The 25,638-nt window shown below is 40.9% G+C and overlaps 1 protein-coding gene across 1 annotated transcript in view; it reads right to left on the minus strand.

Moving 5' to 3' along the window:
* Positions 1-9,045: 9,045 nt before the first annotated feature.
* Positions 9,046-25,638, minus strand: part of LOC129374127 (formin-binding protein 1) — a 45,167-nt gene continuing 28,574 nt past the window's right edge. The window contains 9 exon segments of the mRNA XM_055052364.1: positions 9,046-10,279; positions 11,619-11,785; positions 11,914-12,035; positions 12,494-12,626; positions 12,778-12,887; positions 15,747-15,761; positions 21,889-22,077; positions 24,337-24,485; positions 24,488-24,527. Coding sequence (XP_054908339.1) covers positions 10,101-10,279; positions 11,619-11,785; positions 11,914-12,035; positions 12,494-12,626; positions 12,778-12,887; positions 15,747-15,761; positions 21,889-22,077; positions 24,337-24,485; positions 24,488-24,527 — 1,104 coding nt within the window. The 3' untranslated portion in view covers positions 9,046-10,100.

Below are 25,638 nucleotides of genomic sequence, written 5' to 3' on the forward strand. Positions count from 1 at the left end.
CCATTTTCTGCGACTGTACATCTGGGTGCACGTGTGACTCAGGACGGGGGTCGGAGAGAGGGTGACGATCGAAGTGAGCACAAAGGTGAACATGAATAAAAAAAAACCCCGTCACAGTGGAATTTGAAGTGCGTGGCCCGTGGCCACTGTGGAAACCAAATTACAACCCAGGGTGGAGAGGTCAGCAAAGGAATGTCATTGTTAGGGTTCTCGTCAGATTTCTGTCCCAAAACCACGCAGAAGGAAGATTTCAGCAACAGCTAAAACGAAATGTACAGAGGTAGGGGTTGAAATCTGTGCATGTACTTGAGGGACTTTGTTTTCCTTCAGTGATGGATTTTCAGAGATACGAATGAATCTGAGCGCAACTGCAACAGGGCTGAACTTGCACCCCCGCCCCACCTCTCCAACCCTCTATGCTTTGGGAGCTTTCCTTCACTCAACTTTTCCCCGACTCAATGCCAGCACATTTTCCACTTCTGCGCCAAAAGAATAAACGGGATCCATCAGAATTCTGCTGATGCCTGGGGAGGAAAAGAGAAAAAGGGGGGGGGATTAGAGAGAAAGGGGAAAAGGAAAGGAAATGAAAAAAGCAGTGCGCGTGGAAAGCATAAGAGAGAAACCCTCCCAGACTGAGAGGTGTTTTATGTTCTTTGACCTGCAGTCGCTTGTTTTTCTCTCTAATTAGCAGCAAGTAATTAGAGAGCGAAGCGGCAACTGGGGCTTGCAGGCCGAGAAAGTGAAACGCATCTGCCGACACGCCCTCAGGCCTCGTGTAAACACCGAGGGTAGATCAATGGCAGACTAACCAACCCGGCTCCAGAAGCGATGACAGGACAAATTGTTCTGAATGTTTTTTGAGAACACGTTTGGGCCAAGTGGTCCATATGTACCAGCATCAAAACCTCTCGACTCCATTGAAACGATGACTATATAAGTCCGGCGTCTTCGGTAAAGTGGCAAAAACAGAAATTCCCACTTGCGTTTTGCTTCAAGCCGTGTAAGGAACACACCAAACATGTGGAGGATGGTGGTCTGATCAGACGAGATCAAATTTGAGGTTCATGGCCAGCATGAAAAGATCGAGATCTGTGGATCATTACAAATTTCTTCTGCGTTGAAGCCGGTTTTATTTTAGATCTTAACCGCCTTGAAATTGTCATAAAATATGTCTGTAATGTCCACCAGCTGTCGGCTGCAATCTCATTTCCCCCCCTTTCCTTCCCCAGTCAGGAGTTGGAATCCGGAGGAGTTGATTGAAAATCCGTAGCTATTGGAGCAGTTTGGACATAGCCTGCCACCACAAATGATAACGCCAGCAATGACAGCGAATGAGCTTTGACTTTTACGTGTTCATCTGTGCAGTTTTACTCATAAAGAAGAAATCCTGTAATCTTCATCAGCATCATGAGTTGCTTGGTTCTTATCTTTAACCTTAGAGTAGCACTCTGAAATAGATAGTTACATAAAAACATTTTTTAAGTGTAATACTATTTTTGCCAGCAGAGGGCGCTCGGTGCCATATGCACCAGTTGACACTGGCCAGTAGATGAAGGTTGATGGAGTAGTGTTGAGAAAGAGAACCGAGTTACCCGCTGAATTCTGCCTTTGAAGGGAAGCTGATTGGCAAATGGTACACAGGTGATTGATAACAGTTGTGAGTTTTCATAAGTGCCTTGCGACACAACAGAGGTCAAGCTGAGGAGTGAAATCCCACGGTGAAGAGTTTCTGAAGGTGTTTTGCAGCAGTGTGGGAAAAATGGCTGACACCCGGTCCGATTGGGCCACAGAGCTGTTTCATGTTCTGCTAGATTTCGGGAGGCACAACCAAAATGTGAACTCTTAGCAATTTCCACTGCTCAGAACGTAACTTTTCCAGATGAAGGAACCGATGGGGGGGGGAGGGTTTTCTCGTCTGTTACCAAACAATTTCTTGTCGGTGCAAAACACAAAAACAAAACCCTGACACTCTTACGTTGCTGAAATATCTGAGCTGAATGGTATTAATCTCACACAGTTGTTGAAATTTGGCTTCAGGTCATTTCCTAATCCAGGATTGTTTGGTTTGGGAGAGAGAGGAGGAGCAGCAGGTGTTGTACTTCAAAGCAGTAAAAGTTCTCCATACTTCTAAAGTATGGAGTCATTTCTGGACCGCTGATGTATTTTTCAGGAAAGTTTTCCTTCGTCTTTTCTTTTTCCTCCGTACTCCATCCACACCAGCATGTGACTCAGACACCTATCAGGCATGAGGTGAGGAGCTTGATGTGTTTTGCAGACCGCCGCTTGGGCAGCCAGGCCCCCGAACCCCACCCTGAGCGTCGGCTCAGACTGGACCGCGTCCCCAGAGGTGTGCTTTCCTCATCAGGCAGCCAGCTCCTGTCGCTCCGGCCCAGACAGGAACTGCAGCCGTCATGGAACGGGCCGAAAGCAGCAGCAGGGTAAGATCACAGCTGGGGTAACAAGACGAAAATCTATACAAGCTGCACCCAGCTGACGGATGCAAAGAGTGGCAAACTTTAAGCCACTGGAGGACCGCAAAATTTATTAGATTAAAAATGCAAAAAACTGTTTTAATGTGATTATTAAAGACCTGAGACATAAAAAAATGACTTTGGACTGTTGCATAGTTGAAAGAAAAGCAAACATTAAAAAAAAAAAAAATTGGTTCATCAGTTATTTTTACCATTCTTGGCTTATTTTGATGGGCCGAAAATAATAATTTAAAGGGCCACAAATGGCCCCCAGGTCACACTTTGAACACCCCTAATATAAAGAAAAAAGCAGCCCTGGACAGGAATGTTTAGTTTCCTTTCTCTAATGTTTCCATACATATCTGCATACCGTGTCTCGATTTTACTCCATTGCAGATCTTTTGTTTTCTCCGTTTTTATCTTGCACCTGTAGAATTGTTTTCAATATCATTTTTATGCTGCTAAAGAGATCTTATTTCCTGTAACATTTCTATGTCTGCTCCTATTTTTCCTTCTGCACACTAACTGCATCCTGTTGGGCCCATAGCGATGCAGAGGCCGTTGTCACAATCAGATGATGATGCCAGCTGGCTGAGCTGCTGCAGGTGCAATAATTCCCGTCTTCATCATTTTTCACAAATTTCCAAACCTGACATGAGAAAGGCAACCAAAGCTGAAGCTTGGTGAATAAAAACAATTACAGTAATAGTTCTTCCTACTGGTTTTCATGACACTTCACTAAAATTGTGACGTCACTTGATGCGTAAAAAGCCTAAAACGACATTACTTCATCACCAACACTTCCTAAAAAAAAAAGGCAACCTTAAAATTTTTGCAACTTTCTGAGTTGATCAGTGTCTCGGAACTTTTTAATTTATAGGTCAAGAGTTTCTTTCTTCTGTCTGGTATAAATGCAATGTGACACGGAGGATTAGTTCTTCTCACCGCTCCTCAAAATGGGCAAGACAGGTCAGGCATTTCACAGATGGGTATTGATCAGGGCACTCATCTGAGCTTGATTGTGTAATCAGAGAAACAATAATTATGAACGATTCCGAGTGAGACCCAGAGCTAAAAAAATAATCTTTAACAAGTTTTTTAAAAAAATGTCCTGAGTCAATTAGTTCATTAAGTTTTTATGCATAATTATAGCTGAGAAAACAACAAGTCATCAGTCTCAGCAATAATCCAGGGGATTTAGTTTAATCATAAAGTGGAAATGCAGGAGGAAAATCCGCATTGTCTGACCTGCGGTGAGATTTTTTTGTTTGGCAGCAGTCGCTCCGTGCGCTCAGTCCGGTTCCTGACACCCCGCGCCGCTCGACTGTAAGTGGAAATTGATGTGTTGTCTCAGATGGGGCTCCTTCCTCTCACTGCGGGCAGGCCAGACTCCGCAGACCTCTTTAACCCAACCGCTCACATCACAGAGGCCCTCAGCCGTATGCTCCTGCACCATCCGCTCAGACAAAACGGAGAGGTGACGGTGAGGTCAAGTTTCACAAAAAAAAAACAAGATCGCCTCAATCTTTAACAAGATGGACGTGAGCCGAAACCAAGTGGCGCAGATTGGCCCGTTGCAGTGATGTGTTGTGAAGTTATCCGTTCTTTTGTGTGTTTTATCTGATTTGGGTTTCTGTCAGCACTTTTAAACTAAAGCGCCGCTCTGAAGGAAAATGATCTCGCAAAGGTTTTGCTGTATCAATAAAGTTTTCATCAAGCTGGCCTGAGGAGTGCCGATGAAAAGCCAAGTAACGTTAATTGATGAGCAGGGCTTTCGCTGCCAAATAAACCAATTATGAGCACAGAGTGGAAGTCGCTCTGAATCACGTTGGAGAGGGGAGGCTCTGTTCTGCTCTAGAGGATTTATTGGGACAAATTTATTATCTTATTTCAGCCATTTTGAGCCACTTTTGTCAGGTTTCAAAGGCCTTGATGAGGCCAACCGAGAGCGTGGTGGGATTTGTCGTACGTTGTGGAGAATATGTTTTCATTTGGGTGCCGAAGCTTCAGCTTAGTAAACAGAAAACACTCTTTGTATGCAGTGTGGTATATTATGCCATGACATACCATTAAAACGAATATTTTTTTTTTCCTGTAAAACACAACCATATGGCAAACGTCAGAAGAAACCGACACATCTACAGGTCACATAGGATTCTTATTTTCTTTTATGTCAGATTCATGTTTTATACTGATGTTTCTAAACATACAACTTAATTTTTTTGTATTTTTTCTCAAACAGTTTTGGGGAACAACGTGTACTTTTCCAGAACTTGTTAAAAGTTGAGGAGTTTCAGGTGGAACAAGTCTCCCCCCTGCTGGTCGCCCCATGAACTGCAGCCGAGGTTTGCATTACAATCATTTCTGTTTCCATCAGCTGTCCAGTTGCAAAGCCTGCTTTGACACAGTAAGATGCTTTTGTGTATTAAAGTGATGCACACTATTGTCTGTAGTAGACCCAGTCAGTTTATATGGTTTCTGTATTCTGAAGTTTTATTCCTGGGAATAATCCCTTGTTTGTTTTTTTGTTTCACGTCATAAAGCCTAACAATCGGACTTTATCTGCGTATAAAAGAGTGATTTCTCAAACACACGCTTGTAGATGCACACTAGTGCAGTAATGACTGGCGATCGTATTCGAATCGCCAAGAGAAAGGAAAAACGCGCACACCGTTCTTTCTTTTCAGGCATATTTAATTGGCACATAAAATTAAACACAATACAAAGTATTCAGTGCTCCAAAACAACAAGCATGGGGCCACCAAATGGAACACAAATGAAAAAGTGCAAAAAACACACCATTTGGTAGGTCTCATAAAGGAAAAGAAGTCTTACTAGTCGAAGCAAATAAATCTGCGGTAAGACTGTCCATATAGTTAAAATAGATGTTTTCCTTTTAAAACTTTTTTTTTTCCTTTTTAATAAATTCATATATACTCTCTCTAATTCCATCATGTCACATCCTCTGTACAGGCAGGTGATTCTGAGGGCTAAAAGATTTGTGGTGAGGCAGATCGCTGCCGTAAATCTGCCACTTTGCTCTCGACGTTTATCAGAAACAAAATAAACTCGGGGGGGGGGGAGATCTTGACGCTCCTCCACGTGGGAAGTGTTTATGGAAACCTGCGGTGGGTGGAGACGGGACAGAACAGTGGGATTTTGTCTTTGCTGTTAAGAGGAGTCTCATTTAGGTGGGACGGGAAAAACAGAATATTCTAACGAAACAAAAAAGACACGAAGACAAAAAAAAAATATTAACAAATAATAATAATAATAAAAAAAGTTGTACACTATGTGCCGTTGAATGTGGGGAAAAAGTTGTAGTCTTCCAGTCTGAGAGTTAGGCATGGGTCGGTCAGAGTTTCAGACAGGATGTAACCTAAACGTATGGCATGTCTTACTATCTAGCTTTTATTTCAGTGGAGTAAAATATACCTTACTGTGTATTTGACGCTGAAAACACAACGTAGCTCTTGTGTGATTTGCAAATCCCACGTGTGACACAGCTACAGAATCACCTCGCCGTGTCGAGTGCTTAAATTTCAAAGTGAAATGAATTCAGAAAATACTTCTATGGCCACTTGGTTAGGCTCTCAGAAATTTTGGGGGTCAGCTGATCTGTAAATATGAATAAACGATCCTGATCTGACAGCAAAAGTAACATACCCGGTCCTAAAACATGAACAATACCACATTCTTGACCCCGATGCACATGTACTAATAAAAACCAAACCAAATGCACAAGCCTTTGCGATAGCGGGAGAAATGGCTTTTGGTCTTTTAGCAAAAACAGAAATGAACTTAAGCCACTAAAATCTGATGCCATTCCATTTTTATTTACATTTTGTGAAGGAAGAATTTGCGCTCACGTCTTCAGAGGTTTCGTGTGATTTCCTTCAGTGACTCGTGGAGCAGCACCGCCAAAGGCGAGGAGGTAAACAGGTTTGGTTCTTTCGACAGTGCAGTGTGAAGGCGAACCGCACCAGCAGAAAATTTAACAAATGCTCCACATTTTGTCCCCGTTCGAACCGAATCTGCTTGACAAGTGTGAGAAAAACAGCAGTAGCACTCTCCCAGTCAGATGAGAGACAGCCTGGAGGACATGGTGGAGAAGAGATGCTTATTATATCTGGAGAGAACTTCAGTGTTTGAAAGGGGTTTAAACCGTTGAAATGTTGCTAAATGTTTGCAGATCTCAAAAGCCACAGCATTCCTTGACTCCAGTAATCCGGCCCATGCCTACAGACACTTTCATGGTATTAAACAAATACAACTACATCTTTTTCGTCCCACCCGGTTAAGGCTCAATTCAGGTGATCTGTATTGTTGTTACACTTCAGTCTCAAGAAAATGTTCATCACAGTAAATTTTCTTTTACAGTAGAAGAGGGGATTTTTTTTTTTTTTCTGAGTTGCCTAAACCAAGCGGAGACATTTCCCACAGGATACTGGACTGTAAACTAGCCACAAGTCGCATTAAGTTTTTGCAAACAAATAGAAAAAGACAAGAATTCACAAAACGTAACCTATCTATATGTAAGATCAGTCAGAAAACAACAAGATGGCTCCTGACTACACTTTGGAGCACTGGAAGAAGGAGGCGGGAAAGATCGCGTATTTGCCGTTAAAAACAAGAAAAACATGCTTTTTGAACAAACAAAAAGGAAATGTACATAAATATATATATTAAAAAAAGTTTTTAAAAAAACCACAGGCACTGAACCCAAACAGTAGCATTCAGGTTAATTTAAACAGTGTGACCAGGCAATGAGGGTTAAACTGAACAGAAAGGCTCGAGGCAGCGGCAGCAGGACGGACAGGGTGGGTGGGGTGGTGGTGGAGGAAGCCGCTTCTTCGAGCCGCCAGCAGAGGGGGGCGAGGAGGAAGACAGGGCAAGCATGCACCACACCACACGCCCCGAGCCTTAGCAAATTAAAAAAATAAAATAATTTTTTTTTTTAAAAAGCAAGACGGGGGGAGGCTCGAAGCAGCTGTGAGACGGGTAGCCTGAGCTGCCTGAGTGGGGGACGAGGGGGGCAGGAAGGAGAGTGAGAACGAAAGGGTGTGGTCAGAGAGAGGAACAGACACCAGTGGCAAGACATGAGTACAGTGGATGAGAGTGACGGGCCTCCAGCTGATCCTGGGAACCTGAACGTGGTTCAACACAAAAACAAAGAAAGAAAGCAGAAAAAAAAAAAGGTGATCAGCACATCCTTCTGTTTCAGCTTGAATGAAACCTGCAAAATGAGCGGTTGAATATTTTTTTAAAAAGACGTTTTTAAGGAGTGAAGGGTGAAGGCGATGAGACTGGGATGACTTGTTTTAGGAACTTTACGGCTTCGTGAGGCTGTGTTTTAACGTTCCCCTTCTGGCTCCTGCTGCTCTTCCGTCCTGTTTCTGACCACACGCTTTCCAGTAATTGTGAGCGTCACAAGGAATTAAGCAGAAGAGAGACAGAGAGAGAGAAAAAAAGAGCCGGGCAAGGGGCAGCGAGGGGCGTTAGGAGCGAGAATGCCAAAAGAAAAGCCTCTTCATGGCCGCAAGCAGAGTTAGTGACATTAAGAAGCAAAGCTCTGCTGTAAAACACCAAGGATCAAATTGTGTACTGTCATCAGAGTGGTGGTAGGGGGGAGTTAAAATGGAGAACGTTACGAGAGCTAAAACTGATCTTTTGTTCAGCGGAGGAAGCTCGACGCTGCTGATAATTAAAAAGAACAGGTTTTTTTTGACAAAATGTTTGTGTTGTGAATTTCAGCGGCATTCTGATCATCCATCGCTCTCTTTCTCAGATTTTTTTTTTTAAAAGATTGAGCCCGTCTTTCACTTTTTCACACCGTGGTTTTCTCCGCGGCTGCTTGCCCTGCCATTCCTCTGCCAGCCTCTCACTTTTAGGAATCTGCAATTTGAAAGGAGAACACACAAACGAACAAAGAAACAAAAAAAAAAAAGATGACAAAAAAAGAAGAAAGTTAGTCTTAAAGGAAAAACTCGAAGATTCCAAATATTTAAATTTGGATAGAAGAGGCGTTGTGGTATATGTGAAACTGCTGAAAGTAATAATAGTGTGTTATAATCTATAGTGCTTTGCAAAATCATTTATACCCATTCAGCTTTTCCACATTTTACCATTTTACCACCACAAACTTTAATGTATTTAATTAATATGCAGATTTTGTGAACTAGATGAAAAAAAATCCCAAACTTTTAACTCAAATTGACTGCAAAAAACGTGCCTCAAGTGTTGTCAAGGGAGGTTGAATATAAATGCAAAAGCAATTATCACTTCAAACACTACTTTGTGTTTAAAGTTTGAATTCTCTGGTGATAACATGATAAAAATGCGAAACAGGATGAAAAAGTATGACTTGATTTTGAACAAGGCACTGAATGTCTGTAGATCGACCAAAGATTTGTCCGTAAAGCTATAATCATCACCTTACTTAGCGGTTGTCTGACTAGGCAATGCTAGTAAGCAGCCATCGCACTTTGTCACAACATGCTAACTCCAAGTCATGACAAAACACTCACAGATGCTGCAGCATGCAACACTCTTCAAAAACTGTCTGATGAAAAAAAAAAAAAAAGTAAAGAAAGTGCTATAACAAACCCTGTGAAAGCCAAACTGGGGCCTTTGTACTAATCTGAGAAGTAGTGAGTCTGTTAGGTTGCGCTAAATATTGTGTGGCAGTGAAGTGGAATGACAGAAGGTGTTGCTAGAAGACCCATGCAAGACACAACTGAGCTTTTAAAAGTCGCAACATCAGCTCAGCCTCACCATAGAGCTGAGATTTCTTTTTCCTTTATTCCTTTACCACTGGCCTGGAGAGAAAGATCCAGAGCAGGCCAACAATACACTTATCAAAAAGTGAATCGAGAATGTGGAAAAGAGCAATCAAAGAAAAAAACGCAGTAAACTGGATTGTTATTCTTAGAAAATCATCCCTCATTGGGAACAATAATTGGTTTTACATTTCCTGATGTGCCAGAATCTATAACATTAAAGGCATGCAACATTTTTAGAGGTGAGTTGTTATTGTGTTTCTATTACTTATCGGCCTACAAAAAGTAACTGAAGACATAAAATTAATACAGCAGAGCTCGACAGCGTTTTGTATGATTGCACATTGAGCATGTTTGTCGTTTGGGTGCGACGAGTTACAAAAACACACGATTCAGACGGTCTTTCAGGTGGTGGATCAGACCCCTTGCATAATACTATGATAATTCAAGTCCATATTGTAACATTTAAGACTCTAGCTCAAGTGTAATCAAGAGGTTTGTGTTTGAAATGTATCAGTGATCATTGTCAGCAGCTGATTTGTCCCACAGCTTTGACTGGAGGTGTCATGAACCCGTGTTGTATGACCACTAGGTGGCACTGCAGTGAAAATGTGTGCCTTGTCCTCAAGAGTCTTCACACAACGGACCTCAGAATTAAAAGACACGCTCCCTGCTTCATCTGTCATGAGGCACAGCAGACAAATCTGATTGGTCCTTCCCTCTACGGAGACGGGAAGTGCGTCTTTCCGAGCGGCTATTAACAATCTATAATCTTTGACCCAGTCAATGGAAAGATATTGATTAAAGTAACACAAAAAAAAACAATCTGTCTCAGGGTGAGCTTGCCGAGTTAGATGTACGTCATAGCACCTTTGGCATTCGGTTCCAGATTGACCTCAATGTAGGACGTTGGGACGTATCCCTCTTCATCCTGGTTCCTCCGAACCCGCGTCCAGCCGTCTCCTTTGTCTTCTTCTATGACGTACAAAAGCTCGCCCTCGGCCACGGCGATGGTGCCTTCGTTATGACCTGCGCAAGGAGAGAAACAAAGTGGACGTCACTTCCTGTAAGCCTGAGGACTTGCAGGAAAACGGCAAACTGCGTCTAGTTGAAAAGGCGGCCGAAAACATTAATAAAGTAATCAACACAAAACGGCTCTCTGTGCATGAGATGGGGGAAAACCAAACTGGCAGCATAACATCCACCTTTTCATTTATGCCAGAGCTTCTAATTTATCAGGCATTAATGACATTTCTCATTAATAAAAATCTGAAAAGTGTGGGGACACACTGTAGGTCTGGACTTTGACTGAACCATTTTGTCATTTTAAATCTCTAATCCCTCTTCACGTTTTCTGCAGCCTTTAATAGAAAAAGCAATTCCTAAAACAGTCTTGGTTATCTCTCCAATTAATAATGAATTCATCGAATGCTCATGTTTCGAACTCTATTGTCTAATCGGGTGAGTTACAAAGAAAATGTGGAACTTGATTTTATTTAGCATTATCACAATCAAAGGAGGGTGAAAACAAATGAAAGCCTCAGTTTTTAAGATTTATTTATGATGCAGTTTTATGTTTATGTCTAATTTTCCTCATAATTTGTGGTATTTATAGGACATAAAAGTCCTATAAATACATGTGCAATGCGGAGAGGTTTGAAAGTTAGTAAGAACAGCTTAGCGAACAGCTGTGCATTTCAGGCTTTTATGGAACTAAACCACATCATTTTTCCAAATTGACCTTAATGTCTTTGAAAATCGATATTTGTGGAGAAAGTTAAGCTTTGGCAACTTTATGTTATACCCCAAAAATGCAACAAAGGCAATTTACTGCTGAAATGCTGGACTTCAATAAGAGAGCACAATGGGACTGCTGCAAGGCATGAAGGGTTAGAATTGGTTGCCACACACAAACGCAGAACGTTTGAAACGTAAAATAAAAGTAACCATTAATATGAACAGCAAAAAGTTTCTTTTTGATTTTATGCCAGCAGTCTATAATACAGACCAACTACAAGCAGATGCATCTTTTTTTTTCAGACGACAAGCTTCTTTTTCACTCTGAGGAAGAATTTAACACTTCTTGTGAAAGAAAGCCAATAAAACTTCACCTTTACCAAGTGGGATTTTTGTACCAAACAGCTCAGGATGGTTTGAAAAGAGGAAGAGAAAAGTGTCTGTACTTTCTATTCACATCCCTCCTCCACACGTTTCCACAGAAACATCACACCCTCCGTTTCCTCAGTCGAAGAAATCGTGACTTCTTAGATCATTTCCACAAATGGCAGGCCTTTCCCAGTATCTAGACAATACCGGTCATGTGTGTGTATCCCCTAAATATATCCTATACTTCACAGCAGCGTGTTACCTTCGAAAGGGTACAGCGCTTTGCAGGTGCCGATGGTGGCCAGCGGCTCGTCGTCATCGTCGAATTCGTCGTCCGGCATGGTGGTGGGGATGGTGTTGGGGTTGGGGTTGATGTTGGCTTTAACCTGAGTTTCTGTATTCTGCTCCTCTGTGTAGCTGCCGTCCGGGCTGCTCAGGGGCCAACACACACATTAAACATACAGTGAAAACATTTGCAGCTTCCTTCCACACACAAAGAAGAGCTTCGTCTGATTTTTGTTGGGCACAGGACTCATGTTTGTCAAAATATGCCATACCTCTCTCTGTCTTGCGCACAGTTGTTGCTCACTGCTATGTTGCTCTGAGTCTCGTAAAGTCCGCTTCTACGGTGTGAGTCGCTCTTCGAAGGCATCCTCTCCTCTACTTCCGCTAACCACCCCTGAAAAACAGATGTATTGACTCAAGAGCACTATGCAGAAATTTTACACAAGAGTAGTGATACCTCATAAAAAAAATGATGTAGGTAAAAGCAGGAAGTACAGCGGAGTGAAACTGCATCCAAAAGTATAAGTTATTCAAGCAAATGTAACTGAATAAACAAGTCACTACCCAACTCTGCTAGATGTATGAAAGTTTCTGTTGGCGCAATGACAAGAGGTAGAAACAGACATGCATACGCCTGCAAGGAATGGTGATTTAAAATAACAAGCTCCCTTTTTAAATGAGGCTGTTGCCGACCACCCAGTCTATATCTTGTCCTAATATGGACAGGGTAAGCATTTGGACCGAAACCAGCTTTAGCGCCTCATTTTTTACTGCTCTGAACGTACAAACATCCCCGCTCCACCAACATTAACACTGAAGAGAGCTGAGAGCTGCATCTGGCTCTGGACCAACCTCAAACTTCTGCACTTCAGCCTGGAGCTTCTCGATGTTCTGGGCTATTTCCGTCAGCCGGGGGTCCACGCTGGTCGGGTCGCCCATTTGGGGGTTCTTTATATACACGTCTTTCATCTTGGTCAGTGCATCCCTGGGAAGGAGGAAGCAAATCGAAGTCATTGTCGCACGGGTAAAAGACTCAAATTAAAAAAAAATATATATATATATATGTGTATATATATATATATATATATATATATATATATATATATATATATATATATATAATTAAAAACAAAAACCTCTGGTCCATCTCTTTGTGAATATCTTTATTGATGTCGTCAATCTTGCCCTGCAGCTTCTTCCTCCTTTGCTCTGGTGGCAGATGACTGAAATCCTCTGGTCCAGATCCCTAAAAGACAAGAAGAAGCAGAAAAAAAAGGAGGACATAAAGATAAGGGGACATAAAATATCGTAAGAAATACAAAAAATTGGCAGTCTACTATTTGTGAGCTGCTGTTTCCAGAGTAACCTTGTCTAGACGGATGCAGAGTGTCCATTTACCAAACCCCAGAAAAGGAAATGTTTTTAAGTTCTGGTCCAGTTACACGGCTCGGTAAAAGGAGGCACTGCTGCTGCTCTTTAACACACTGAGAACTAAAGATTAGATGTTTGCCTGTGTAAAGACTTTTGAGGCCGTTCACCTGTTCAGTCGCCACTTCTAATCTAGCACCCTGAGAATGTGCTGGGAGTGTGAGTCGGCAAATGGGTTTCAAAGTGTGTGATAGCTCTCTGACGGCACCGAATTCTCCTGATGTGGAGGTTAAGGGAGTGTAGAAGGTTTTATGATGTATATATATATACATATAAAAACATAAAAAAACAAAATGATATAAATGCTGGGGAATTTTTTTATAATGGCATGTTCTCTGCTTTAGATGACTAAACTTTTCATAAATTAAAAGACCTCTTTTTTTAATGATAACATATTTTTTGATAACTATCAGTGTCATCATTTTTGAAAAAAAAAATTCTGTTTAAAAAAAAAATAAAAACAAACTTGCAGAAAAGAATACTTATGTCAGATGTTGAAATTTATGAAAAATGAAAGAAAGCACAGTTTCCAACTTGATGAAAAAAAAACTAGATTTAAAATAAATATCACCAGTAATTGTAGTGTATTTTTCAACATTAATTTCATGAATTGATTCTGTATAAATTCAAGCTAAAGTTAAGAGCTATTGTGGAAGACCCACTGGCCACAAGTTGCAGACTAGTGGCTTAAACCAGGAAGACTAAGGGGAAGAGAAGATGAAGATGCAGGTGGATCAAACAATTTAACATTCTCTACAGAGAAATAGCTAAAGTTCTGTTTCTCTGTAAAATATTATGAAACAAGACTCAGAAGTGTCCTATAACCGAAGGTGAGTTGCACAAGTGCTAAATGATTCTGTCACTGGTGATTCAGTGTGGACTGAAGAGGTGAAGGCCTGTGGTGGGTCTCTCTGAGGCAGCTGGAGCTACACACTGGAGGTTGAGTACAGCAGCTAGATCAATACAGGGACCTTACCCGTCCTCCCCGTATCACCATACAACACTTAACCCGGCATGCAACATAACAAACATCCGTCAGTCATCATGCAGGGACGCCATGCGTCTTTATGAATTAGAGCTCACAAATCTTAAGGATGAAAATGCTAAGATGTGGTTTAACTCTATGTGCTAATTCTAAAGAGAGAGATTTGGTGATTTTACATTTTCTTTGGACTGAATCATTCTGCATGAAATCAAACAACCTAAAGCATTCACAGAAACTGGATTCCCATTTGAAGTCAACCTAAAGGAAGAGGTAACATTTTTTGGGAAATACATTTTCTTTTCAATAGCCTTGTTGTACAAAACACTCACAACTCCCCAGTGTCACATTTTAGCATACATGTGTCCTGGATTTGAATGGACGCCTGTATGCCCATAATTGCTAATGGGACAATTATGGGACTTGTCTCATTAGCAAAATAGGGAAAGTCGTTACATTAAAATGATAGTTGTGACATCAGGTGTAGTTCAAGTTTGCATAACCCTTGATTGCTTCCACTGCTTGTCATGTTATAACTGCGTGAGAGACCCACACTAAGTATTTCATCACTGAGAAGCGATGCTCAAATATTTATATTGATAAAAATCTGAAAAGTGTGGTTTATCTGTTACCCCTTAGTCAAAAGTTTGCATAATCACTCTTTAACTATTTTGTTAGTTTTTGTGTGCATAGCTCAGCCACTTGAGTCTATCTAGAAAGTAGCAGCATTGCTGTCTTGTGAAATATTCCCAATCAGATTTATGTCTGGCCTTCAACTAGGCCATTTTAATATACAAACGCTATTGTAGCAATCAGGTAACCCTCAGCCTCAGTTTATGGTCTTCTGCGGCCTTGAAACGGGTCTGTCTTTTGAGTTTGCAATGAATTTAGTTCCATCAATTTCATGGCATTGTACTATATTCGTTCCATTTTCAAACGGGAAGCATTGTCCTAAAGACGTTAAAAGTGACACTAAAGACAGTAGACTAAGTGTCATGATGAGCGTAAAAAGATAGCAAGAGACTCAATTTCCTCATAGTAAATATATGGATAGAACTGATTTCTTTCCTTTTTCATTTAGAAAGAAAAAAGTGTTTCCCAAAACTCTGTTATTAAGACAAGAAAATAGCATCTCATTCACAGAAATATTATAATAAAGTTGATTTTCTTCATAAGCATGCCCACCAGATGAGGTTTCTTGCGTTAGAAACAAAATACTACAAAAGTACCAGCATGCAGTGTGAGAACATGAGACGACACCTTCTAATTTCAGTCGGATTAGTACTTGTTACGGAGATCTAGCAATTTGCTCCAGACAGTGAGGATTACAGGGGCAGACTAACGTGTAAAAACACAGAGTAAATGTGATCACCTCAATGAGACTCCGGACGTGGGAATTGAGAGTGATCTGCACCACAGACACACGTTTCAGGAGAGACAGGACAAGAACACAACCACAATGTAAACAAAGAAAAAGCACAAAAACGACAGAAAAAAAATAGCAAACAGGTGACATAAATTTCAGGTTCTCTGTTATGTCGCTGCAAATTAATTTCACAATTAACTCATATTCAAAGCAAAAACAAAAGGAGCACAACAAAACGTAAATTATTAAATTGTTACAGGGCGGGGGAGGTGACATGCGTGCTTCGGTCATGCCTCTAATGGGACGTGCACTTATACGGTCATGCTTACCAGCTTGAGAGAAAGCTTCATGGGAAGGGACAGGAGAGAGAAAAAATGGCGAGGAGCAGGAAGGGAGAAAGAGACAACAGATAAACGTCAGCACCAAGTGAAACATCACAGCCATTTGTTCTCCCAAAACAAAGAAAAGAAAAATAAAAAAAAAACACTTTACCTTCATGTCATAATAATGCTGTTTCGTGCCAGACTGCACCACATGAGGAAAAGAGAGCACTGAGCGATTTGACTTTACTGAAAACACAGTTGTGACATAAATAAGCCCTTTCAGAAATAATTCCACTTACAAAGCCTGTCCTCTCTTTTCCAAAGTGATGAAGTTTGACACCGATGTATTAATGGGATATGAGATGTTCAACAGCGGGCGGGCGGGGGGGGGGGGGAGTCAGCCCACCTACAGCATGAAGCATGCACAGCGAGATCAATTTAAAGTGGTGACAGATGAATGCAAACGCAGAGACGAGAAGTAAACAGAGGTGAAGGGATTTTTCTTTTCTTTTACTTGTCTGTCACGACCGACTGTTGTTGTAGTGACACAGAGGGGACAGCAGAGGGCGCCAAAAAGCCAGTGTTCACATTAGCACGTCTGCATGTTGACATGGAGGCAGAAAATGAACACAGACAGGCTGGAGAGACTTGGTCAAATTCACAGTTGTTGGGAAGAAAAATTAAATTGCACATCAGAATAATTATGAACTGAAATTAACAAAAAAAAGAGAGAGAGAGAGAGAAAGGGTTTGACTCAAAGTCGTTTTGCTTTTCTATGTATATTTGATTGGCTGAGTGATCTTCGGAGCAGGTACTGTTGGGGTTTTGAGGGGTAACAACCATTGGCTGGTAGAGCTGGAGCAGATGACTTGTAATCCTGTTACAGGCTCGCGTACTGACGAGCTCCACTCTCATTAGTCCTCTAATCAAGTCATCCAGCTGGAATGGCTTATTATGATCCTCGCTGCAAAGACTCACCTCACCTTCACACGCATAACCTGCTCTCACACACTCCAAGAGATTTCTGGATGTTGTTAAATTGACGTCGTCTATGTCATATTTACAGTTTAAAAACGCCTGCGGTACTGGAGAAATGTTTCAGTGTAGACACCATTAGCATGAATATAGTATTTTAAGGCCTTTAAAGGCGCATTTGAATTGCAAATGAAAAGATTCAGACACAGACTACATTTAAAACGTTTGTATGCTCAGATTCAAATTTGTTACGTCAAAATTGTACATGGCAGGGTTTCCTCCAGGATTTATTTTCAATCATGGAGGTGGGCTGATTGGGGGAATGGGTGAGTAATATTATAATCAGGGAGCCTTCACAATACATCAGAAACATTACACATGATGGCCAAACTATATTAATTAACTATGTTACTGTTGTTGAAATCTAACACACATTACATGTAAATTTCTGAGTTAAGCTGCAATTTATGCCCATGATGCACTGGAAACTTTTCAACAGCAACTGTTGCAACAGTATGAGAAACCAGATAAATTATGGCCTCAGTGGAAATACAAAAGGAAAGCTGTTGACAGGCAATTTAAAATTTGGATGGATTACATGGATGAAAAGGTGTGAAATTTAGCTTTCAGAGTGCATCTGTCTTGCTTCGTGTGTTCACTGACAACCTATTACATCCTGAAGCTTTACCATAACTGATTATGTAATAAGTGCTCCTAATATTAGCAGTCAATGTGCATAAATAAAAAGTTTTATTTTAAACTCCAGACAGACACATATATACAAGTGTATCATGGCTTTTGCAGACAGACAGCATCGCTGTAATATGGGACACCGGCACACAGAAAGCCCTGGAGGGGTGAATTCTTGGCACTGCGGGCTGCACCCAGATCCAAAGTGTGACTAACACCTTGTCCAAACATGCACCTCCACTGGACGTTTATTTAGCACACAGTTGGGGAAGCCAGAGCGGGATGGTGGTAGCCACACATCTCCACATCCACAATCTCCGCACATCCTCAGGTGCTTGCGACACTTTGTGAATTGACCCCTTTTTACAGATGCGGAGCAGGGGGGAAGCCCCCAGAGACAGCTGAAGGACACTGCAACACCCCAAGCTGATAACATGTGATGAGGGATGAGATCACCATCTTCTCTGATCATTTGTCTTGATCCCGACACGTGACACAGCCATGTGATGAACACGGAGCCAGATGCAGACACTAGCCTCCTTTGTGAGGTTTGTTTTGCCTCATTAACCGGGACCAACGGTCTCCTCACATCACTTAAGAAAGAAATAAAAAAGAGGCTACTGCCTGCTTTTCGTGTGGCCTTGCTAATCACACACACGCTCGCTCTCGATACTCATTCGCTCTCTCTGCAAACATGTATAAACGTGGCGGGATACTCACTGTCTCCTAACGTAAAACTCAAAACACACACACTTACAACATATTGCCTTGCTTCGAAAGCATATGTGGGTTGACCCAGAGTCCTCTTCATGAGCTCTTTGTGATAAATGAGCGAGCGCGGGGACTGCTGCTGTAGTGGCAGTCAGAGAGAGTAAAGCTTCAAGTCAGGAAAACAAGACCTTAATGACTGCTTGCCTTATGAGATGACTCCTAAAGCACAAACCTGCTCTTTCTACTTCCGTAACAGCACACATGCAGTGACAACGGATGGATTAGATAGCTTAATATGCAGCACACAGAGGGCTCTCCTGCTGGGGGTGCACATCTTTCCACTGTGCACAACTAGCCCACCTCCACAGGCACTTTAATCTCCAGTGTAACACTGTGCTCTCCGTGCAGGAAGCGGGCAGAGAAGCTAAATCGTTCCTATTGACTTTCATATAAACACTCAATAACACTAGAATTGGGCGTTGAAGCTAGATCTGCCTTTGATAAATTTCTCCATAAAGCTTTCTTTATGATGAAGATGTTTCTAATGGCATTGAAGGCAAGAAAAATAGTATTTCTTATTTCATATCACACTTATAGAAATGCGACATATACAAGGTAGCAGCCCACAAAAGTGATGGATGGAGTGACAAATGACAACTGGCATCAGTGTTTCACAAAGTTTTTGCATGGATCTACAGCACAGGGCTTATATGAAAAGCTACTATATTCATAAAATCGTATTAGAAACAAATTGTGCTTCACAAGGCTACATTTTGTTATTCCTAAATGAAATAATTAACCAAAAGCTTGCTGAACTTCCCTTCTAACAGGAAACATCAAGCAAAACATCCAGCACATTATAAAAGTATTTATACTTCTTCAACTTTATTCCTCCATTTTGTCACCTTATACCACATACCTGATTTTGTTTTACATTCAATTTTATGGAAAAATGAAAAAAAGTATCACATATTTGTGGTTTGTTAGAACAAAATTGTAATTTTCAAAACAGAAACAACAAGCTTTGATTTAGTGATATAGCCTAGATTTTTGCTGGCATGTCTTATTGCTAAACTGAGTAGCAGCATGTTACGGACTCAACTGGAAATTGTTATTCTTGCATTTGTTTCTTCAAATTGAAGCTAACTCACACAAAGCATGTAGCACAGAGCACTGCTATGCTTCTCCACTATTTATCCTGTCCCATCCAGTCCAGAGTACGCTTTAAGGTTAAAGCATACTGCACTTGTCATTAATTTAACTACATATAGTAATTTTATATACTGATATAATAAAGTTTAACTAACGTTTTCCAACATTGTGATTTTCTAATATTGTGGACCCCCCACTCAACGTAGTTGTAAAAAAAAGAAAAAGTGGTTTAAATCAAAGTATAAGAATACGTAAGAATGACCCAGTCACAATTTAAGATTCAAGACTTGACAAATTGAGGGTCATGGATGCTCTTTATTCCTTTTGATTGAGCTGTTCTGTGGCGCGCTTGGCAAAACCTTCACTCTTTATATGTACAAAGCTCATAAACTCAGACGTCTCTACATTTATCATACTAAACATATATTTACCTGATAAGAACTAAGCAAACGAAAGCAAGTCCCCATTTACTTCCATGTCACAATAACACATTACTTTGCTGTTGTAGATCATCGCAGATCTCACTGAAACAAGCAGTAAACTTTAGTTATAAGGTGATGACATTTGAAGAAGTTGGAGTATGAACACTTTTGCAGGATGCTGCATCTAATTCTCAGTTAAGCTTATAACAAGTAGTGTGCTTGCAACTGTAAAGAAATGTTAGCACAGATTTGTAAGGTGTCCTCCAAAGGTCAGTTTGCAGCTTTCCTTTTCTCCCAAACAGAAGGTCTTTAAGTTATTTTAAAAAGTCTAAATTAAACATGTAGCTTCATATTGAACCTTTTCCACTAGATGAGAAAGTCTGAAAAACTCGTTTCCTTTAACACCACCTCTAGCATCCCCAGGAACCTTCAGCCTTCTACTTCGATCACTTAGAGGTCCGGAAACAATGCCTGCAATTTATCTCTGATTTTTTTCTTTTAAAACCTCTCTTCTTGAAAGTTGTTGCAGCACTTCCGCTTTCAGAAGATTGTGCGCTTCCTGCTACATGCGCCCAGAGTCAGAAAAACGACGCATTTCCCTCTTCTCTGTGATCCCTACCGTCATTTCCTCCTCAGTGACATCCACAAACAGGCCTGTTGCCCCACGTTTGCTCTTGTTCAGGTCATGTTTGCATTTAGGTTTTTACTGTGGGTACACGCTGTCCTTTTAAGTCATAAACGCATGTAAAGAAAAAAAAATATGACAATTGTTTGCCCGGAAGGAACATTAAAAACGGCCGCCTTGTTCCTGAGGTCAGGGAGAACTGGATATGGGAGGGAGTGGTCGCATGACAGGAAAGTATGCTGCGACTTCCCCCAGTAACCGTCACCCAGTATCTCCACTGCAACTCCAGCTAGGACTGTGGAACAGGAACTGGTGGTGACATAAACCAGGACATCGGGTTGGTGCTGATAAAAACCACCCACCTAACAGCCTTTCTAAAGCCCCTCTCCTGACCCTTTTTCCATCACTCCACTCTTATCATAAACTCACGTTCTTTGTGTTCTGTCTTTCATATCTCGTGCATCAAAGCATAACTAAAACAATCTGTCTCCGACGTAGACTGCAGAGCGAGTAGCACAGACGGGGAGAGGGGGAACCACTGCAGTCTCCATGCTACTGCCAGGAACGGCTCAGGCGTTTTGCAAAAATCTGTCAGAGGAGGAAAAGGAGGGGGAGGTGAGAGGGTCTGTTGCTGTGAGAGGAGTTAATATGAAATGTGAAGGGGACGAGATGAAGAGACTGTCGGTGAGTCAGATGAGTAACGGGGACTCGTAACTATGCACCACAGAAGCACGAGAGTGAAGCGGAGAAGCTGAGCGCTGCATGAGAGAAGCTAATTACTCCATTTAAGTTCTTGTCACATAGTTTCAAAAGTTGTTTTCAAATAATACGTATTCAGCTTGCGTTGTTTTCAAATTGGTATAATTAAAGCTTTGAAAACATATTCAAATCCTTGCCATTTTTCATACATGAAAGAAATTTCATGTTATAACTGTTACAACTTAAGGTAGGGTTTAATTGTGAAACAGATGGCGGATAACATGGGAAAATGTAAAAATAATCCAGTGGAACTAGTACTTTCTAAATAAATATTAAGGAATTAATTTCTTGAAACAAGCTCATATATCTTGCTGAAAAGATGCATGCAAGTTTGTTTTGTGTTAAGATAATTACAATAACTAGACTAAAAATACTTTGTAAGAATTTGCGTTTTTGCAGTTTACTAAGTAAATGATTTCTGATTGCACTTAATCGTATTTAGTGGTATTAAATGAAATACCCCTAAATACAATTTAGGGGTATTAATTGTCTCTGAGTTTATACCCCTAATAAACTCAGGAGGCTGAGTACAAATTAAAAGCAAATTTAATTTGCGGGAATTTTTTTTGTTGTTGAAATTTTCAGAAGTCTCCATCACTTTCTTTTTTTGTTTATTACAAAAACAAACAAAAAGCTGTAACGCAACAAAATGGCAGAAAGTTCAACGGGTTTGAAAAAGGTTTGCATCGCTTCGCTCATACAGTGCAGCAGGTGCAGAGCTCAGGTACAGGCGTGGACGGACACACACACACACACACACACACACACACTCTCATATAAACACATGCACAAAGCTCGCTGGACACACACTTACCCCTCGCCTCAGGCTCCGGAGGCAGTGCATTTTGGGTTTGGAGGCCATGAAGTCGTTGAGGCGATGGGAGAGGGGCTCCTTGTGCTGCTTGGGAGACTGGGGGTCGTTGGGAACAGCAGAGGGTGAGGGCAGGGATGAGGCTGGGGGGGCAGGTGGGGGCTGACGGGGGGACGTTAACAGGGACATAAGCTACCAGTGTGAGAGGGAGCCATTTCACAAAGGAGAAGGAAGAAAAACATGGAAGAAGAAGAAGAAGAAGAAGGGGGCGAGAATCCAACGAAAAAAAGACAAAGGAGGAAAAGGAGGGAACACAAAACAAAATAAATAAGCCTCCTACAAATATTAAAAAATAAACACACAACAAAACAAAAGCCAAACAGAACATAAAAGACAACCAAAGAAATGCCAAACCCAGTGTAAGAGTGCTTATGTTGTGGGAACAAATAAACAGTTAAAACATATAAAACCAACAAAAGACAAACTGTTAAAAAGAACAAAACGATCAGCGTGAGTTCAGGGTGCAAAGCAAGCAGCCGCGACAAAGCAAAGAGTTTGACTCGAAGCTCATGCCGGATTCCATTTTAGACATCCCTTCTCTGTGGGTTTTTTTTTTCTTCAATCAAGACGGCTAAATGACTACATCCCAGAGGAAATTCATCACTGAATTCATCAGGTCATCGGGAGACAGAGCTAATTGTCTTTTTTTATCCTCAAACCTCAGAACAACTGGTTCAGATGTGAGACGAAGCAGTGACAAGGTTCTATTCACAATAATGCACATGCAAGTGCATAATCGACATAATCTGCAGAGACAGATTATGTCGACAGACTGCTTTTGTTTCTTCACAATTAGAAGAAATTACAGCCCTTTTCGTGTGTCTGTTATGCCTGCATGCAGATATTTATTGTGTTTAAATTAGAGATGCACAGGGAAATAGGTTTGTGATCAGAAAAGACTGATTTCTAGCTTGACTCAACCTATCAAACTCCAAAAGTCTGTATTTTTTTGGTCAGTGAACGCGCCGTCGCTAGGAGCTAAATATTTGCAATTATTTTTTTTCCTCATTAATCCCCAAACATTACTATTTTTTTTCAAACACAAAAAGCTTGATACCAGGAGACTTTGCCCTTCATGTATGACAGGAAATGTCACTGTTTGTTTCTTGCCATGTCTATAAAGAAACTACTTGAGATCAAGTAAGACTGAGGAAGCAGGTGGGAGAAGTAAGAAATACTGTCACCTGCAGGAGGGAGTTTGCAGATTTCTTTTGTTTTCTATTTACTGTTTGTACTTTTTGCGTTCATTGATAAATTTGTTGTTGTTAGGTCATTTTAACCTTGTTTTTGTACGACCTTTGTTTTTAGTAAGAACAATTATTCATAGTCCAGGAACGACAGATGAAAAGTGGCATTTTTGGCTAATTCTGGCACATTTACACAAATGTTAATTAATGTTTTAGCGCAATGCTCCCCCCAGCATAAATTACATTTCCAAATTAGTACCAATGTTTGTGATCATTTTTGCACAACATTTCCAAAGAGACTCAGAGTTATGTATCAGTTGCTTTTTACATAAATTGCCACATTTGTGCAGTCTTGAAAAACTGGAGGGACTGAATAGTCAATGACCTCTTACTTATAGCTAGCTGGATGGCTTGAAAAAAATAAGAATCATGTCTCCCAAATCACCTAAATTCATCATATGCAGGTCAAAGTTTTACAAAAACCAGGCATTGACCACAAACACTCAGACTGGTGCATCTCTAGTTTAAATACCTTTCGATAAGGTTACATAGAGTAGATTACACTAGTGTCTGCTATGATTGTTTTGGCCGAAGACATTCGCACACATACACACAATTACTCAATTACCTTCTTGACTACTTTAATATTAACAGTGCTACCAGCCCATTAGACAGCCAAAGGTCAGATTTAGAGTTCATAAGCCAGAACCAGAGGAAAACTGATGACCAGTGGAAATGAAAAGGGTAAAAAGGAGAGTGTTACTTAAGATTGGACAGCGGGTTATCATCTGCCAGTTGAGTCCGCCCATTAGGCAAAGATAGAAATCCATTAGTGTGTGTTATATATATATATATAAAAAGGGTGGCCCCAACATCGGTGAGGGTGATTGCGTGGGAAGAGGAGACGGGTGGCAAATAATAACAACCAAAAATGGCAATAGTAACAAAGTACTAGAAAAGAAAATTCACGAGCTTAACATAGTGAACAAATATCGAAGAGCACTAAAGAAAAAAAAAAGCAAGCTAATGATGCACTGCAATTATTGTAGAAAGTCTAATTAATTTTCAGGTAATGACCAAAAAAAAATCTGAGATGCCTCCAGTTTTTTGTTCCACAGTACGCTCCAAAAAGAGCAAGCTGACCTCTCGGAGAGAACAATGCATCGAAACGAGTGAGGCTTTTGAGTGTAGCTCCGTGCATTACCTTGTTCTTGTTCTTAATGAAAGGCCACAGTTTGGGCTTGCTCTTGCCGGCAGGCTTTTCTTTGCCCTCTTTGGAGTTGGACAGGCTGTTCTCAGACACCGTCCTCTTCATGGCCTGACCGTAGTCTTCGAACTCCACATCGCTCGGGGCTCAAAGCCAGACTTGTAGGACTCCACCACCTGCTGGGAGTCCTGGAGGGAGAAAGCGGCCGCACTGGTCAGTGGAAGTTGTGTTTTTATCTAATTTTTGTCTTCAAAAATTTTCAGATGTCGCCATAATAACTACATTTTAAATTAATATAAGCATACTCATTGCATTTTCTCTCACTGTCTTTTGTTAAGTCCAGCAAAACTTTAATGAGAGACTTTTTTGAATACCTGCCATGCTTCCTTGGAAATCAGATGTTCGCATAAATTTCCTGACTATTTGGTAAAATTATAAATTGTATGGCTTAGGTAAAATGTTTGTGGTTTCCTTCCTGACACGTCTCACAGTAGTTTGCTTGAATTCTGGCCCGTTCCTCCTGACAGAACTAGCATAACCGAGTCAGCTTTGTGGGTGATTTTGACATTAGTTAAACCCTATTTTTGATAATATTGTTGGTCTTAATCCACTTAGTAGCTAATTTGGCACTATTTTTAGGGTCGTTGTCCATATGGAAGACACATTTGTGCCAAAGCATCCACTTCCTAGCTGCTGTCTTGGATGATGCTTCAATATTTCCATATATTGCTCTTTTCTCATGAAGCCATCTAGAAATTGTTCTCAGTGGTGGACTTGTTTCTTCCTGTCTTGTCAGATTTGTTTTGCTGCTTTTTCCATGCTGTCAGATGAAGCAGTGCGTTTTACACTCCACAAACAGGCAAGTTTGTAAAATGTTGTGAATTAAACTTGCAAAGTAATAACATCACCGACTGGGCTTTCCCAAATTTTTATAGCATAGTAGATTTAAACCTCTAAATTTAAAGGACGTAAAGACATCTCTTAAACATTCAAACTAAAAAATATCTAAATTAAATTGTATTTTCTTGCTTAAAAAAACATACTGAAAATGTTTTGGTGTTTGTAGAGAAAAAGAAAGGCTCCAGGAACACCATCACTGGGAACCACAAACACAGGAAAAAGCTTGTGAATCAGTTGCAACAGACAATGAGCTATTGGAGCTGATAAGACAATCTGCCTGGAGTTCAACGGGATCAAGGTTGAAAATCTGTTATCTCCTTATACAGTATGACAGAAGAATAAGACTAGAGTGGAGGAGAAACAGGAGGAGGAAGCATGTGATATGTCATTCTCAGCCGT

The sequence above is a fragment of the Poeciliopsis prolifica genome, unplaced genomic scaffold (assembly GCF_027474105.1).
Source record: "Poeciliopsis prolifica strain line A6 unplaced genomic scaffold, Auburn_PproV2 SCAFFOLD035, whole genome shotgun sequence".
Classification (NCBI taxonomy): Eukaryota; Metazoa; Chordata; class Actinopteri; order Cyprinodontiformes; family Poeciliidae; genus Poeciliopsis; species Poeciliopsis prolifica.